This window comes from Rattus rattus, chromosome 14 (assembly GCF_011064425.1).
Source record: "Rattus rattus isolate New Zealand chromosome 14, Rrattus_CSIRO_v1, whole genome shotgun sequence".
In the NCBI taxonomy this organism is placed as follows: domain Eukaryota; kingdom Metazoa; phylum Chordata; class Mammalia; order Rodentia; family Muridae; genus Rattus; species Rattus rattus.
In genome coordinates, this window is record NC_046167.1 from 50969458 (window position 1) to 50984543 (window position 15086).

Genomic DNA, 15086 nt, shown 5'->3' on the forward strand with positions numbered 1-15086 from the left:
GAGACCATGTCTCAAAAACAAACCATAAATAAAAAAAAATTAAAAGCTGCAGTCTAGTTTCCTATATTTCAACATGGCCAAATACATAATTCTTTCATGTTTTTAAAAAAATCTTGAAAAAATAGTTTATCTGCACTTTAAAAAGTTAATGTATTACCACATCACACACAAACTCTATACCCAAATATACCACACAAAAGAACTGAAGGCAGGACCAACACAGACATTTATGAATTAACATTTACATTAATATTGTTGACCATAGCTTACAAAGTAAAAAGAAATCAGGGGTCCAGAAACAGAGGAATGGAAAACAAAATATGACCTATAGCAACAATGTAATAGTATTCAGTCATTTTGCCCTTAAGAAAAAGAATTTTACTAGCTATGTAGCTCAGAATGGTTTGTACCTCTAGTATTCCTGGTATCTCACTGAGTTGAGGGGTTACAGGCTTATGCTACTACACCTAGCTATTGCCAGTCTTAAAAATAGAGAAAGAATCAGAAAGACAAGGAACCACTACCATATAGCTGAAATTTTAAAGCATTATGATAAGTGCCAGGAGCTGTCTCTAACAAGCAAATTCATGGAGATGGACAGTGAGTAGAAGTTACCAGGTACCAGGGGAGAAGGAGAATGAAGAGGAATTATGGTTTTCATTGTTTAGTGTGATGGAAAAGTTTGGAAAATGGATAGTGGTGATAGTCATAAAACACTGTGAATGTAATAAATGTCATTAAACTGTAAAATTATTCTCTGTAGGAATTTATCACATAGTTTGCATATTCCAAAAAAAAAACATGTATAATGCTGCAAGCATGAGTGGTTCATGGTGCTACACTGGTGAGCCTGTACGAAGGACAGCATACTAATTACTAGTACACAGATGGGATCGGAAGGCTAGATGGAAGTAACATGTCAGTCTGGGTTTCCAGGAATTGGTAGCTTATTATGTTTATGTAAGAGAGTGTCATTATTTGTAGGAAATACACACAACTACAGGATGACAGAGTATCAAGTCATAGTTATTCTTAATGGCCTAGGGAAAAGAAAAGTATAACACATGTGGTTAGAGATTTTTAAAATATAAAACAAAAGCTAGGCAGTGATGGTGCACACCTCTAATTCCAGCACACAGGAGGCAGAGGCAGATGGATAGATCTCTTGAGTTTGAGGCTAGCCTGTTCTACAAGCTCCAAAATAGCCAGTGCTAGAGAGAAATGCTATGTCAAAAAAATCAACTCTAGAGCTATCCGCCCCTCTTATGCTGTGGGGCGACCTGGGTGAGGGAGAGGTGCCCTCTCCTGTTCCCCCTTACCAGTTGTGGCAGGAAGCTGAGCTGACTCTAGGTCACGGAAATGGGAGAGCTGGCTTTGCCCCTCACCAGCTGTAGTACTCAGGATAGCAGGCTCTGCACCAACCCTGGGCAGCACGGTAGGTCTGGCCACGGTGGCGGAGCTACAGGCAAGCCATCCCAAGGACACGAGAGCAGGAGAGCTGAACTTGCCCTTTGACAGCTTCAGCATTGGGTGAGCTAGCCAGGGAGGTGCTGGAGAGCTCGCCCTGATGGTGCAGGTTCACTAACTCAGCTATCTCCTAAGCCCAGATCCAGGACTTTGAGTTGGCCCACCACAACATTGACCCAATCTGTGACCTGCTGGAGCCCATGAAAGAGCAGGTCCTGCAGATTCAAAGCTGCTGGATCTCTATGACACAAGGCAACCACAGGATATCTAAGAGGAGTCTTTCTAAGGATCCAGTATAGATTATCTAGCAGAAGAAAGAAGCTTAGAAATAGATCGATGACTCACCTGAATAAACATAATGCAAGTAAAAATGTGTAGACAAAAGGGTGTAGTGTTACCCACTGTTACACATTAGAGCTTCCACGACAAGAATATTTTATTATTTTATTTTGTGGAGGACGTTGTAAGGGCAGAGGGTAATGTAAAGGGTAAGGTGAATAGGGTTGGAGTACATGGTGTGAAATTCACAAAGACTCAAAAAAAAGGTTAAAAATTATATATATATATATATGAAAGTATTAAAGAATATTGAGTATGTCTTCATATTAGTCTTGTAAAAAGATACAATTAGCTGTAGTAAAGTCTTATACAACATATAGTCTAGAGAGAAAGAAGTAAAGTTATGTGAGAGTTAGACTTAGTAATCACTGTGGTGATGTAATATTATCAAAGCACATAACTGAATATAGAAGTATATAGTTTGAAAATGAGTATTAACTTAATGCAGTATTCTAATTACTCTAATTTACTTACCATAAATTTTAAATTGAAGTAAATCTTGAGAAGACTGGGTTTAGAAGCTGATAAAGATTTGACACACTAACTGCAGTTGGGTTTGAGACGTAAAGAACCTCCTGAATTGCCTTATAAGAGACTGAGAGAGGGGGATCGGAAGCATGAACAACAAATGCTTGGAGAATGAGCAGTGAGCGACCAGCGGGTATACTTACACAATGGTTTTTCCAATGTGCATGAATGATTTTTCAACAAATTCACGGACACTGTGAACTTCCCCAGTAGCTATGACGAAGTCCTCCGGCTCATCATTTTGCAACATCAGCCACATAGCCTGGAGAAAAAGAAGCGAAGTCAAGTGAGAGTTACACCTAGTGATAACTGTGGGAATGTAAAATTAATCAAAGCATATAACTGAATATAAAAGTATATAGTTTAAAAATGAGTATTAAGTTAATACAGTATTCTAATTACTCAGGATGTTTCTTATAATTTAATGTACATTAGAAAAACCTGAGAAACATCTTGGTGTAAATGCTTGGCCCCAGGCACAGAGTCTAAGGACTTTTATTTTCAGCAGATTAGGAGATTTGTGCACAACAGGTTAAGAGGAAATGTTGATCAACAGCCAGTGAATAACCTTTGTATAGATTATTATGCAAGAATAATGTTCTTCATGTTACAGATGGCAGGCAAGGAAAAAAGTCTTTCCAACAGATTAAGTCCTTAAAAGTAAAACTCCACTTTCTAACATTGAAGGTGAGAGCTCAGCAGTAAAAAAGAAACAAAAATAAGTAAGAGAGAAACAGTCACATAATAGGAACTATTAGCATTTTAACAAGTTGTCAACAGAGTTCAGCCTTCATACTATGACAGGAATGGACATATTGAGAGTTAGAGAAGACGGTTGGCACAAATGAAGCAGCATTTTGAACCATGGACTAGGAGAAACCACTACAGTGTGACTCTATTTGCTTAGAAAAACATTTATCAGTAGCATGTAGGTCTATAGCTTCCATAAGTTACCTATCAATTATATAGGATCTATGTCTGTCTATCTATCTATCTATCTATCTATCTATCTATCTATCTATCTATCTATCTATCTATCTATCTATGAATCGATCTGTCTGTCTGTCTGTCTGTCTAGGATACAGCTTAGGGCCTGGAGACAAGGCTTAATGCTTCAGACTACTTGCTGCTCACCTAGAATACTGAAATTCGACTCCCAGAACTCACGTCAGGCAGCACCAAGTGCTTCAGGGATCTGACCTCTCTATCAGACATGGGCAACTGCACTCATGCACATGCACACACAAACACACCTAAAATATTCTTGTAGCTGTGTTGGAGACCTCTGCTATTAAGCTCACAGTCCACCATGTCTAGATAGTTCTCTCAGCTTGGTGCAAATTGGAAGATTCCCCTTTTCAGCAAGGCTTTCGTTTCTCTTCCTGGCCTTGGTTGAGAGTATCTCTAAGTACATATGCCTGACCTTTGTAAGGACGACCCTGTGCAGAGATTTCAATAAGCACTGTGTGACTCAGCACACAAGTCCTGTTCTAGCTTCTCATCCACATAATAATTAGGTACCAAGTTATGGCAAATCAGCATCTCCACCCACCCTTAAGAGCCCTTATATACTCTACCCATGAAACAATAAAGCAGAGCTGTCTCTCTGAAGCTGTCTCAGGAAATCCTGTAGTCACCATAGCTGCCCAAACCCTGCATGCCACTTCTTCCTCCACCATCATGGGCCAGTGGTCAACGACCTCCAAGGAGAAGGGAGACCCACATTGCTGGACCCTGACAAGAACATGTTCATGTTTCTTTAGAAAAGACCCCAACAATGCTGGACACATAGTTCAGTGAACAGTTCACGCTCTGGGTTTCATCTCTAACAAATGTGCACCCACCCCAAATCTGAAAAAAAAAAGTCCTCATTATTATTACTCAGAGTTGAAATAAACAAAATAGAACGTGTATTTCACTGTGAGATAATCACAGAGACATGCTTACATAGCACCTTTTCTAACTCAAAGAGAACAACTTCAGTGAGTCTTTCCTGTCGACTGCTGGAAGAGCGGAAACTAGTTTCCCAGACCAGTGAGCTAGCCCAGTTTCTCTTTAAAAATGTCACTGTACATTTAATTCCTGTCTGTCTATCTGTCTGTCAGTCTGTCTACCTAGCTATCTATACACAAACCTTTTAATAAAGAAAACTTTAGATATTCTTTTCTTTGAAATTATTTCTATGGGTAATGCCTCTGGTTCACTCTTGTTTTACATCATATTTGTGTTTTGAGGAAAACAACAATTCAGGCAGTTTTCCATACCTTGTAGCACATTTGGATAGGGCAATGGAAATGATTTTGACTTCAAGTCAGTGATACTCTATAAAGACATTGGCAGACTTCAACAGAGGAATGGATACAGAAAATGTGGTACACCCACACAATGGAATATTACTCAGCTATCAAAAACAATGACTTTATGAAATTAAATTAGGCAAAATGGTTGAACTGGAAAATATCATCCTGAGTGAGGTAACCCAATCACAGAAAAACACACATGGTATGCACTCATTGATAAGTGGCTATTAGCCCAAATGCTTGAATTACCCTAGATGCCTAGAACAAATGAAACTCAAGACAGATGATCAAAATATGAATGCTTCACTCCTTCTTTAAAAGGGGAACAAGAATACCCTTGGCAGGGAAGAGAGAGGCAAAGATTAAAACAGACACAGAAGGAACACCCATTCAGAGCCTGCCCCACATGTGGCCCATACATATACAGCCACCCAATTAGACAAGATGGATGAAGCAAAGAAGTGCAGGCCGACAGGAGCCAGATGTAGATCGCTCCTGAGAGACACAGCCAGAATTCAGCAAATACAGAGGCGAATGCCAGCAGCAAACCACTGAACTGAGAATAGGACCCCCGTTGAAGGAATCAGAGAAAGAACTGGAAGAGCTTGAAGGGGCTCGAGACCCCATATGTACAACAATGCCAAGCAACCAGAGCTTCCAGGGACTAAGCCACTACCTGAAGACTATACATGAACTGACCCTGGACTCTGACCTCATAGGTAGCAATGAATATCCTAGTAAGAGCACCAGTGGAAGGGGAAGCCCTGGGTCCTGCTAAGACTGAACCCCCAGTGAACTAGATTGTTGAGGGGAGGCGGCAATGGGGGGATGGGGGAGGGGAACACCCATATAGAAGGGGAGGTGGAGGGGGGAGGGGGATGTTTGCCCGGAAACCGGGAAAGGGAATAACACTCGAAATGTAAATAAGAAATACTCAAGTTAATAAAAAAAAAAAAAGATATTGGCAGAACCAACCGTCTAGTGAGGAAAAACAGACACATAGTAGACTATGCTCTCCTCAAATTCTTGATCCTCCTGCCTCAGCCTCCTAAGTTCTGGGACATATCATTATTCTTAGCTAAATAGTTTTATTCATGTTTATGAAATAGCTATAGTTTCATTTTATATTAAATGATCATGGTAAATAAAGTCAGTCAGAATACTTTTTAAGTATTATACTGCAATTACCATGATTAAAAAAATCCATTGTTTCAAAGGCACAAAATACAAACTGCCAGCTCATGGTGGCCACAGGACTTGTTTACTAATAAGTACTGAGGGTCAATAGAAAGAGTAGAGAAGAACTTCTTGGAATGGACATTAAAGCATCCATACATGACCACCTGGGGTTCTTCTTAGATTCTGCTTGATTATGCTCCTCATATCCTGTAATATATGCTTTCTCCTAATTTGTCTCAGAAAGATGACCTCTGCTCCCATGATCTGGACCAGAGTCCTGAGTCTAGCTGCTGGGATGAGATCTTGCTGCCTCACTGGGCTCCCTGTGAACCAACTGCCCAATGCACTGGTGGACTACCCAGGATCAAGCTGCCTTTTAGTGCCTACCACTACCAAGGCAACCCTTTACCTCTTTGCACTAGGCATTTACCTCTCCCTTTACCTCAGCATGCCAAGGCACAGACATGTCTGATGGAATGTGAGCACACACTCAGACACACAGAGACAGGCAGGCAGGCAGGCAGGCAGGCACGCACACATGCGTACACACACACACACACACACACACACACACACACACACACACACACTATTCATGCTTTGGCTTTTGCCAAACTATTTCTAGAGTTTTAGGAAAAAATATATTTCTACCTAGAATTACTGTTTGAATAGTTGTGTGAGGAATTAGATCTTAACAGAGTAAATACAATCAAGTGTGTTTGACTCAAATTTCAATTCTAAAAAAACAGCATTCTTGATAGACATTTCAGTTCCACTGAGTTGATTTTTTTCCCCTTCAAATATCCTGTGGGGTCTTTTTGTTTTTTTCATGTGGAAGGAAATGAAAGCTCAGTAGAAATGAAAGGACAAGTGTGGTTTCTGGTCACATGAGGCAAGACTAGGTTGGACTTGTATATTCCTGGCAGGAATGGAGATCAGTAGGAGCCTCTTGCTTGCATGAGAGCCAGAGCCAAGAGTCTGCTCTTTTCTTTCCATCAGACTATCTGGGGCCTTTGACCTATCAATTTCTAGGCATTTCCTCTACGGCTCATACTGTGCCAGACTCCAGTCTGGGAATGGGAGGGAAAGGATATACAATTCCAGATCTATTTGTTATTGCTAAAGAGTTTACTGGTTTTAACAGAGGGAAAGGGCTTTGTTTAAATTTCCACAGAGCATAATTAATGATTATTGACTAGTAAATGAAGAACAGGTGACACTCTCGATTAGAAGATAAACGATTCTGTGTTCTGGTGTGATAATGGGTTAGTAATTTGCCACAAAGCCGAGGCCCAGTGCATCCCCTCCTAATGCCAGATCATGTCCAGGAAACAAAGGCCCCAGTGTGAGGAGGACACAGCCTCACCTCCGTGTTCAGCTGCACACATTGATCTGCTCCATTTGTTTTCTGATGGATGGCACAACCAAGGCAAGAGTTCACCCATTCTCACCTTCCTGTTCACATGTGGGACCATACGACCCATGACAGGATGGGCCACAGGCTGTGAGCAAATTGCCACACAGTTCTGGCTTCTGCAGGCACAAGCAGTCTTAAGGTTATATGCTTTAGATGTCAGTGTTCTCTTTTGTCTCTCAAGAATCAAAGAGGAAAAGTAGGGATCATCCTGTATTCTTTTGGTGCCCTTTGAGAATGTGACAGACTTAGCCACTTGTCTTGACCTGATTATCAGCCCAAACACACACAGACAGACAGCCTCCTTCCCTGCCCCCACCTCTTTTTCTCTCTCCCTCCTGATTTTTCATCTATCCCACAGGGAGGAAAGCAACTTCTTTAAGGGATGTACCAGAACAAGATTCTTCTCCATGAAAATGTCCTTCATTGAGAAGAGAAAAAAAATCAGTTTCCAACTACACCTCAAATTTATTTTTCATTAAAGGCTTGTGAGGTTAAGGGAAATCTGACATTTGACAGCCAAGTTAAGATGGGTGTAGATTAGATATCATATTTGTAATATGCTTATAACTATATAGCTAACTTATCTGTTTTCAAAATCTAATTTAGTGTAATAAAAAAATTTACATTCTAAAGTTTCAAACAAAATTACCCACTCATAGCCTTCTGTTCAGCTCTTTAAATAATAAACATGAATACAAGAGTCTCAGGAGGTGTTGGTGAGAAGTCAGTCTTCCTTGCTCACTAAGTTACCAGCTCTAGTGGCTGTTCACAGTGGCCCAGTGAAGGAGAACACCCTAAGTTCATCACCACAGACGACTGACTACACTGATTCCATGCATGCCTTTTGGGGTATGATGTGTGTTTGTCTTAAAAATCTGAATTCTACAATTGCTTCCACTTTGCCATTAATCTCCACTTCAGTATCCAGGCCACAAACACTTATTAACTGAGTTGGCACCCATGAATAACAGGATTGGTTAATCAAGGTGATGTTTAACTACGTGTATTTATTTGACTACCACTTTCTTTCTTTCTTTTTTTTTTTTAAAGCTTGGCATTTTCTGCTTATGTGCTATTTTTATTTGTTACGTGTGTATGTATGTGCTAATTGTCATAAAAACGTGTATATGTATACACTTACATAATACAGAGAAGAAAATTTAGGAAATAATTGTAATAGAGATCATCAAAGCTGGAGATACAGCTCAATATAAAGCATTTGCACACCACATACAAGACCATGGATTTACTCTTCAGTAAGAAAAAAAGAAATCAAACCAAACCAACAGACAATGTACCAACCAACTAAACAAAAATCTATGATAAAACAATGATTTAAAAAACATAATTTTTGGGGGTCAGTGGTGGTTTATACCTTTAATCCCAGCACTTGGGAGGCAGAGGCAGGTCTATCTCTGACTAGCCAGCCTGTTTAGGGAGGGAGTTCCAGGACAACCAGGGCTATATAAAGAAACTCTGTCTTGAACAACAATAACAAAAAACCAAACTAAACCAAACCAAACCACCCCTACACACACAAACAATAAAAAAAGAAGAAAAAAGAAAAAGAATAAATTTGAGCAAATTAAAAGGTAAACTTTGAAGCACAGGATGCTACATGAAACTCTTCTCTTGTGTACACTTTATAGTTAGACTTTACTTCATGCAAGTTTTTTATTTTTTTAAATGAGAGCCTGGTAGTCCCAGTTGGCACCTCAATGGATGTAAGATAGGCCAAGCCTTAGGCTCCATGTAATTCATGTTAGATGTTAGGTGAGTTTCGGGATTAGCCCAGGAGGATCCCTCTACTACAACTTATTTGTTTCTGTGCAGGCACTCATGAAGTCAGGGCTGCCCTCAACCACACTATGTGGCTTAAGATGACTACGAACTCTTGATTCTCCTTGCCTCTTCCTCCCAAGTGCTGGAATTGCAGCTATGTACCATTATGCCTACCACTTTGACATTTCTGGAAAATTAAATCCCAAAACCCAACTAAGAGAAATAAAAAAACAATGTTAACAAAAGCAAGTAGCATAAAACAGCCTAGCATGATGGCCCTCGCAATTGATTCATGGGCAAAACCAATGGCATAAGACAAACTCCGTTGAGAAAAGGTCTTTTCAATATTTTAAAGATACAGTTACTGAACAGGAAGAACTAATAGATAAGAAATTATTAAGATAAACAATTAGTAAGTGGGGCCTTATGGAATTGAAAAACTTCTGTAAGGCAAAGAACAATGTCATTTGAACAAAGCAGCAGCATACAGATTAGGAAAAGATTTTTACAAACTACACATGAGATAGAAAACTGATATCCAAAATACATAAAGAACTCAAGAAACTAGATAGGAAAAAAATAAATACCAACCCAAATAATTCAACTGAAAAATGGAGTATAGATCTAAACAGAGAACTCTCAATGGAGGAAATTCAAATGGCTGAGAACACTTCAAGAAATGTTCAACACCCATCATCATCAGGAATTGCAAATCAAAACAACTTTGATATTTCAGCTTATATCTATTGGAATGGTTAAGATCGGTAACAGAAGCGACAGCTCAAGCTGGTGAGGATATGGAATAAGGAGAACACTCATCATTGTTTGAGAAATTATCAACTTATACAGCACTGTGGAAATCAGTGTAGCGGTTCTTCAGAAAGATGGGAATTGATCTATTAAAGTCCAGCTATACCACTGTGGTAGTTTGAATGAAAATGATCCCACAGGCTTATAGGAACTGGAACTACTAGAAGGTGTTGTCTTGGTGGAGTAGGTGGGTGTTGTTGGAGGAATTGTGTGGTTGGGAGGGAGGGGTTTGAGGTCTCAGATGTTCAAGCCTCTCCAATATGTCACTGTTTCTTCTTGCACACTGTGGATTCAGATGTAGAACTCTCGGCTCCTTCTCCAGCCAGCCACAATGATAATGGGCCAAACCTATAAAACTATAAGCCATCTTCATTCAAACGTGCTGTGGTCATGGTGTCTCTTTACAGCAATAGAAACTCTAAGTAAGACAACCACCCTTGGGAATACACCTGAAAGGTGCTTCACCATACCACAAAGGACACTTGCTCAACCATGTTTGTTGCTGTTCTATTCACAATAGCAGTTTTTTTAAAAAAAATCATGAAATTTTCAGGTAAATGAAGGGAACTAGAAAAAAAATCATGTCAATGGACATAACACAGATCCAAAAGATATATGTGACATCTTTATTATAAATAAATTATAAATAATTATTAGTCATAAGTAGATGATAACCAAGTTACAGTGTGTAGACCCAGAGAGATTAGGTATAAAGGAAGGGCCTAGAATTCATTTCAGGAATGTATGGAAAACTAGTGTAGTGGAAACTTCCTAAAATATATGAAGGTGATCATAATGAAGTCTCCATAAAGGGCAAACAAGTTATCTCTTGTCCCCTTCCCATTTTTTGATGGCCTTTCACTAACAATATATATTCTGACCTTGCTTTATTATAGCAAATTCCAAGATTTTAGTGAATTTTTATCTCTCCTAACTATAACACAAAACCTGCAAGAGCCTTGTGTGTCTTGATCATTGAGTAATTTTTCCCGGGCTACATGCATTTCCATCAGGCAAGCAGATCTCAGTTACGCCGGCTAATAGAACAGGGCACCCTTCATTAACAGAATTTACTTATCTCCATTCACCTCTGAATATATCTGACCTCTTCTACTTGTTCCATTTCTTTTCTAGACATGTCTACTATGCATATGTTGTATCCTCTTTGTTCTCCCTCCAGCGTGTAGCTTCTCCTATCTAATCAGCTTTTGCCTGTTTTCTCTTGACATCATCTGAGTTCCTCAACCTGTTCATTTGATTGTTTTCAGTAATATTTCAATTTTGCTGTGAACGTGACTTTAATTTCTTTCTTAAATTTTTTCTCTTCCATAGTGTCCATGATTAATGCTAGCTTGTTTTTTGTTTGTTTTTTTAAATCTTTTTTTTATAGAAACACAGAACTTAGTGAACTGACTCTGTGTCTGTCTGTCTGTCTGTCTCTCCCCCCCACCGTGTGTGTGTGTGTGTGTGTGTGTGTGTGTGTGTGTGTGTGTGTGTGTGTTTCCCATTAAATTTAATGACATCTGCCCCACATTCAGTTGTATCTTATAATTCAAGTTATGGCCAATTTCACTGTTATAATACAGTTGGTTACCTTTTCTTAACATGACTTATATTGTTCTTTGTTTTTTAATGTTTCAAGGAAAGAATACTGAATTCAAATAATTCAGTCGTTGAAATATGATATTTCTTTCTTCATATTCATTTTTAAAGTATAATGTCTTAAAAGATTAAGGCAATGTCACAGACTGGCTCAGTGTCAATGTCACACACTGGAAATGAGTATACAATGAATTACCCTTTGTCATTTTAAAGCAGGCTTTGTGGCTCATGCTTGCAGTTCTAATATTGGAGAAGTAGAGACACAAGGATCAGGAATTCAAGATAATACCTGACTACAAAGTTGTAAATAAAATAAATATAATATATTTAACACTATACATATACTAATATACTATATATATATATATTTAACATTATATATAGTATAAATAAAAGATACTCCTTTCAGAAGCCACAGGTTGTCAAATAAAAAGATCAGTGTTAGATGTGGGATACCCCTCCTGGATTTGATGGTTAGGGGTATCCAGGAGATCCCCCAAACAACACAGATTATTCCCACTGCTCTTAGTTGCCCACTGGAAGTTGATAGTAAAAGCCTATTGTTCCAGACAACAACTACCCAGGTATATTGCATTGGTATCAACCACAAAGCTTTCTCCCTGCTCACTAGCTTTCATGGTCCCAGAAGGTGCTGTGTCGTCTACTGGTGTGGAGTGGGGGCAATCAACAGTCTCACCTAGTTTTAAATCCTGTGAACTACAATAATGACCGGCTGTAGCAAGATTAAGTATAATATTGGAACAATGATATGGGGGTTACCAGTCACATTCTGACTGAGTTTGATGCCTATTCTACCGAAGGAGAAATATGGCTGACACCATAAATATAGCCAAGAGCCCAAGGTCATGGAGCTCACAGGTCCTATGGTGTGAGCCTACTAATGCTATTTTGCCAAATGGAGATAGATATGTAAATTCATATCTCTATAGATTATCACAGCTTTCATATCTCATGAGAGAAGTTTCTTTGTTCAGTGGACATTGGATAGTGCAGAAATTCCCAACTGATCAAACTACAGAGTGTAAATGTCAGTGGAATGTTCAGCTACAAATGAGATATCTATATCATCAAGGAAAGTAGGGCGGAGAAGAGCCAGAGATTAGGACTGAAGTGAAACAGTGTCTTCTGGACATGACATGGACTCACAGCAGCTATGGTTACCCACACAAGACCAAGCTTGTCAACCTTCCAGCATGGAGTGGGGAAAGGCTCATCCACCCTATCCCTAACTAAGACGTTACCAGCAATGGATGGCTTCTGGGGGAAGGTTTTCTCTAAGGGTGTGGCCCTCAATAGTTCTACCATGTATTGTGTATGACTCCACAGCTAGGAATATATGGGCAGCATAAACTCGACTTAGTGGGTCATTAAAAAAATAGAACACAAAGTGTGAATAGTCTGAAAATACGTAATTTTTAAAGAATTAATAAATATATCAATTAAAATATTTTGTATATATCTTGAAAAACATTGTGAGGGACAATGTTATATTTTAAGTTTTAATTATTGTGTGTGTTTAAGAGACCCATAACAAAAATGCCTCCAACCTGCAAGCCCCACTTGCCCAAGGACAGACAACTCCCTAGCATGCTAGGAGCTGTTGTCCATGTAAGATAATAAGCCACATGCTCTCACTTCAGCAAACATCCTATGCCCTAACTGCATAGGATGGGCTTGGGGGAGGTATATAGGCAGCAACTATGTCAAGATGTATGCTTGTTTCTGACTGGACAACGGCTGGAAGGACATAGCCTTGTGGATTTTGCCTTTATAAGTCCCTGACTAATGTAATTCAGTGCATACTCTGGGAATAGCAGGTCCATTGTCCTGGCCAGTATTTAATAAAGCTTGTTTTGAATTTGGCTCAAAAATTGTGGTAGTAGTTTTATGCTCACCCAGTGGAATCAACAATTTCTTTAAATACTTTTGGTTTGCTGTTAATAGAGAAGCTTTAAATATAAACACAATTGAGATGGTATTTAACACATGTAGTTGAATCTGTGAATAATTTCCATGGTATTTCTAATTAAAACTGTCAGGTTTAAAACAGTGATATGGAAAAGAATCCGAGTGGAAAATAAACCTGAAAATAAATGTTAAACTGATCGATTGTGGCTGCACTAAACCAAAACATAGTGACTTCTGGTTTTTGTTTGTTTGGTTTTTTTAGTTGTTGTTTGTTTGTTTTGTTTCCCAGAACTTCTGGAGGGCTCAAGGATATGGCTCACTCAACTCCTGGTGATGTAGGGAAGGTGGCTCAGGATCTGGGTGCTCGGTATTACTTTCACTCAGGACTCCTCATGGCCATTTTTCACTGATATGATCTCCCATCATTTACCAGCCTGGCCCAAGCTTCTTTACATGGTTACCATTCCTAGGACAGTAAACAGAGCTGAAGACTTTTAAAAGGCTTATTCTAGAAGCTGCTATCACTTTCGATGCAAGCTTTTGGTAACAGTCAGTTCGCTATCAAATATAAGGGTAAATAGGGTTTCTTTTCTTATTTTCTTAAAGTCATATTGCAAAACAATGTGCAGGATGGATGGGGTTATTACATCTATTTCTAGAAAAATCTACCACAACAGAGTATTGTGTGAGTGTTGTAATGCTGCATGGATGTTTAGGTATTGCAGCAAAATCCTATAGCTGTGTGTATTTGTTTGAGACAGAGTCTCAGGATGGCCCAGAACTCTTCATGTAGCCCAAGATGTCCTAGTACTGAATGCTCTGGCTCCTTGTGACATCACAGGAATGGATTGTCACTCCTGCCTCTACACTTTCAGTTTCTGTGCACAGTTCCAAATATACCCTTAGCTGTCCAATCTTTGGTTTAGATGATGGAAAAATAATTCAAAGACGGGAACCCGGGATGTAGAAGCTCACTTTCAGGTCACTATAATTTGACAAATGTTTTAACTTGGCCCTAACATCACTACTGTCACAATAATCTTCCCAGAAGCAGTTGTTTCCTGGAGCATACCCAGCCACCTACCTCAGCCAGGTGTTTCCAATTACCTGCTCCCACTCAAATACTCTGGTAAGCCATTCTAGAATTAGTGTCTGGCTCAGGAGGGATGATATGGAAGCCCTAGGAATGATGGAGGAACTTTCTTTACACATATGAGCACCTGACTGACTACCTCCCGACTCTTAGCTTCTAGCTGTGCTATGTCTTCTAGTCCATTTGCCTTCCAATGACCATACTCATCACATCTGTCCACTCCCCGGAATCTGACCTTGATATTCTAACTTCTGGGTTGATTCTACATTCCTTTTAATAGATCCTGGTATTGCCATGGGACTTCTTTCCAGTAAACAAACAAATAACAACAAAATACAAAAAAAACCCTATTCCATATGCTAATAAGGGGAAGATCAGCTTAACAATAAAGGGGTTAAAGTTTTCTATCTGCCACAATACAAAAGAGAGGAAGCTAGCTTTAATTATTTTATTTGACTCAAAATAATACTTTATCCTGATACAAACACTATTCAGGTATTTTCTATGCCTTTATTATTGTCTAAATCTTTGCATTTATAGCATAGCTCAAATCAGAAGATCTCAGTGGCCACATGAGGGCATGTCATACTGAGCAGTGCAAAGCAAAGAACAGGCTTCAGATGGAGGAAAGCTTTGACAT

General features: G+C 39.2%; 1 protein-coding gene across 1 annotated transcript in view; it reads right to left on the reverse strand.

Moving 5' to 3' along the window:
- Gmds (GDP-mannose 4,6-dehydratase) overlaps positions 1-15086 on the reverse strand; it is a 522315-nt gene that overhangs the window by 117084 nt on the left and 390145 nt on the right. Inside the window, exon 8 of the mRNA XM_032885259.1 lies at positions 2478-2596. Coding sequence (XP_032741150.1) covers positions 2478-2596 — 119 coding nt within the window. The remainder of the gene's footprint in view (positions 1-2477; positions 2597-15086) is intronic.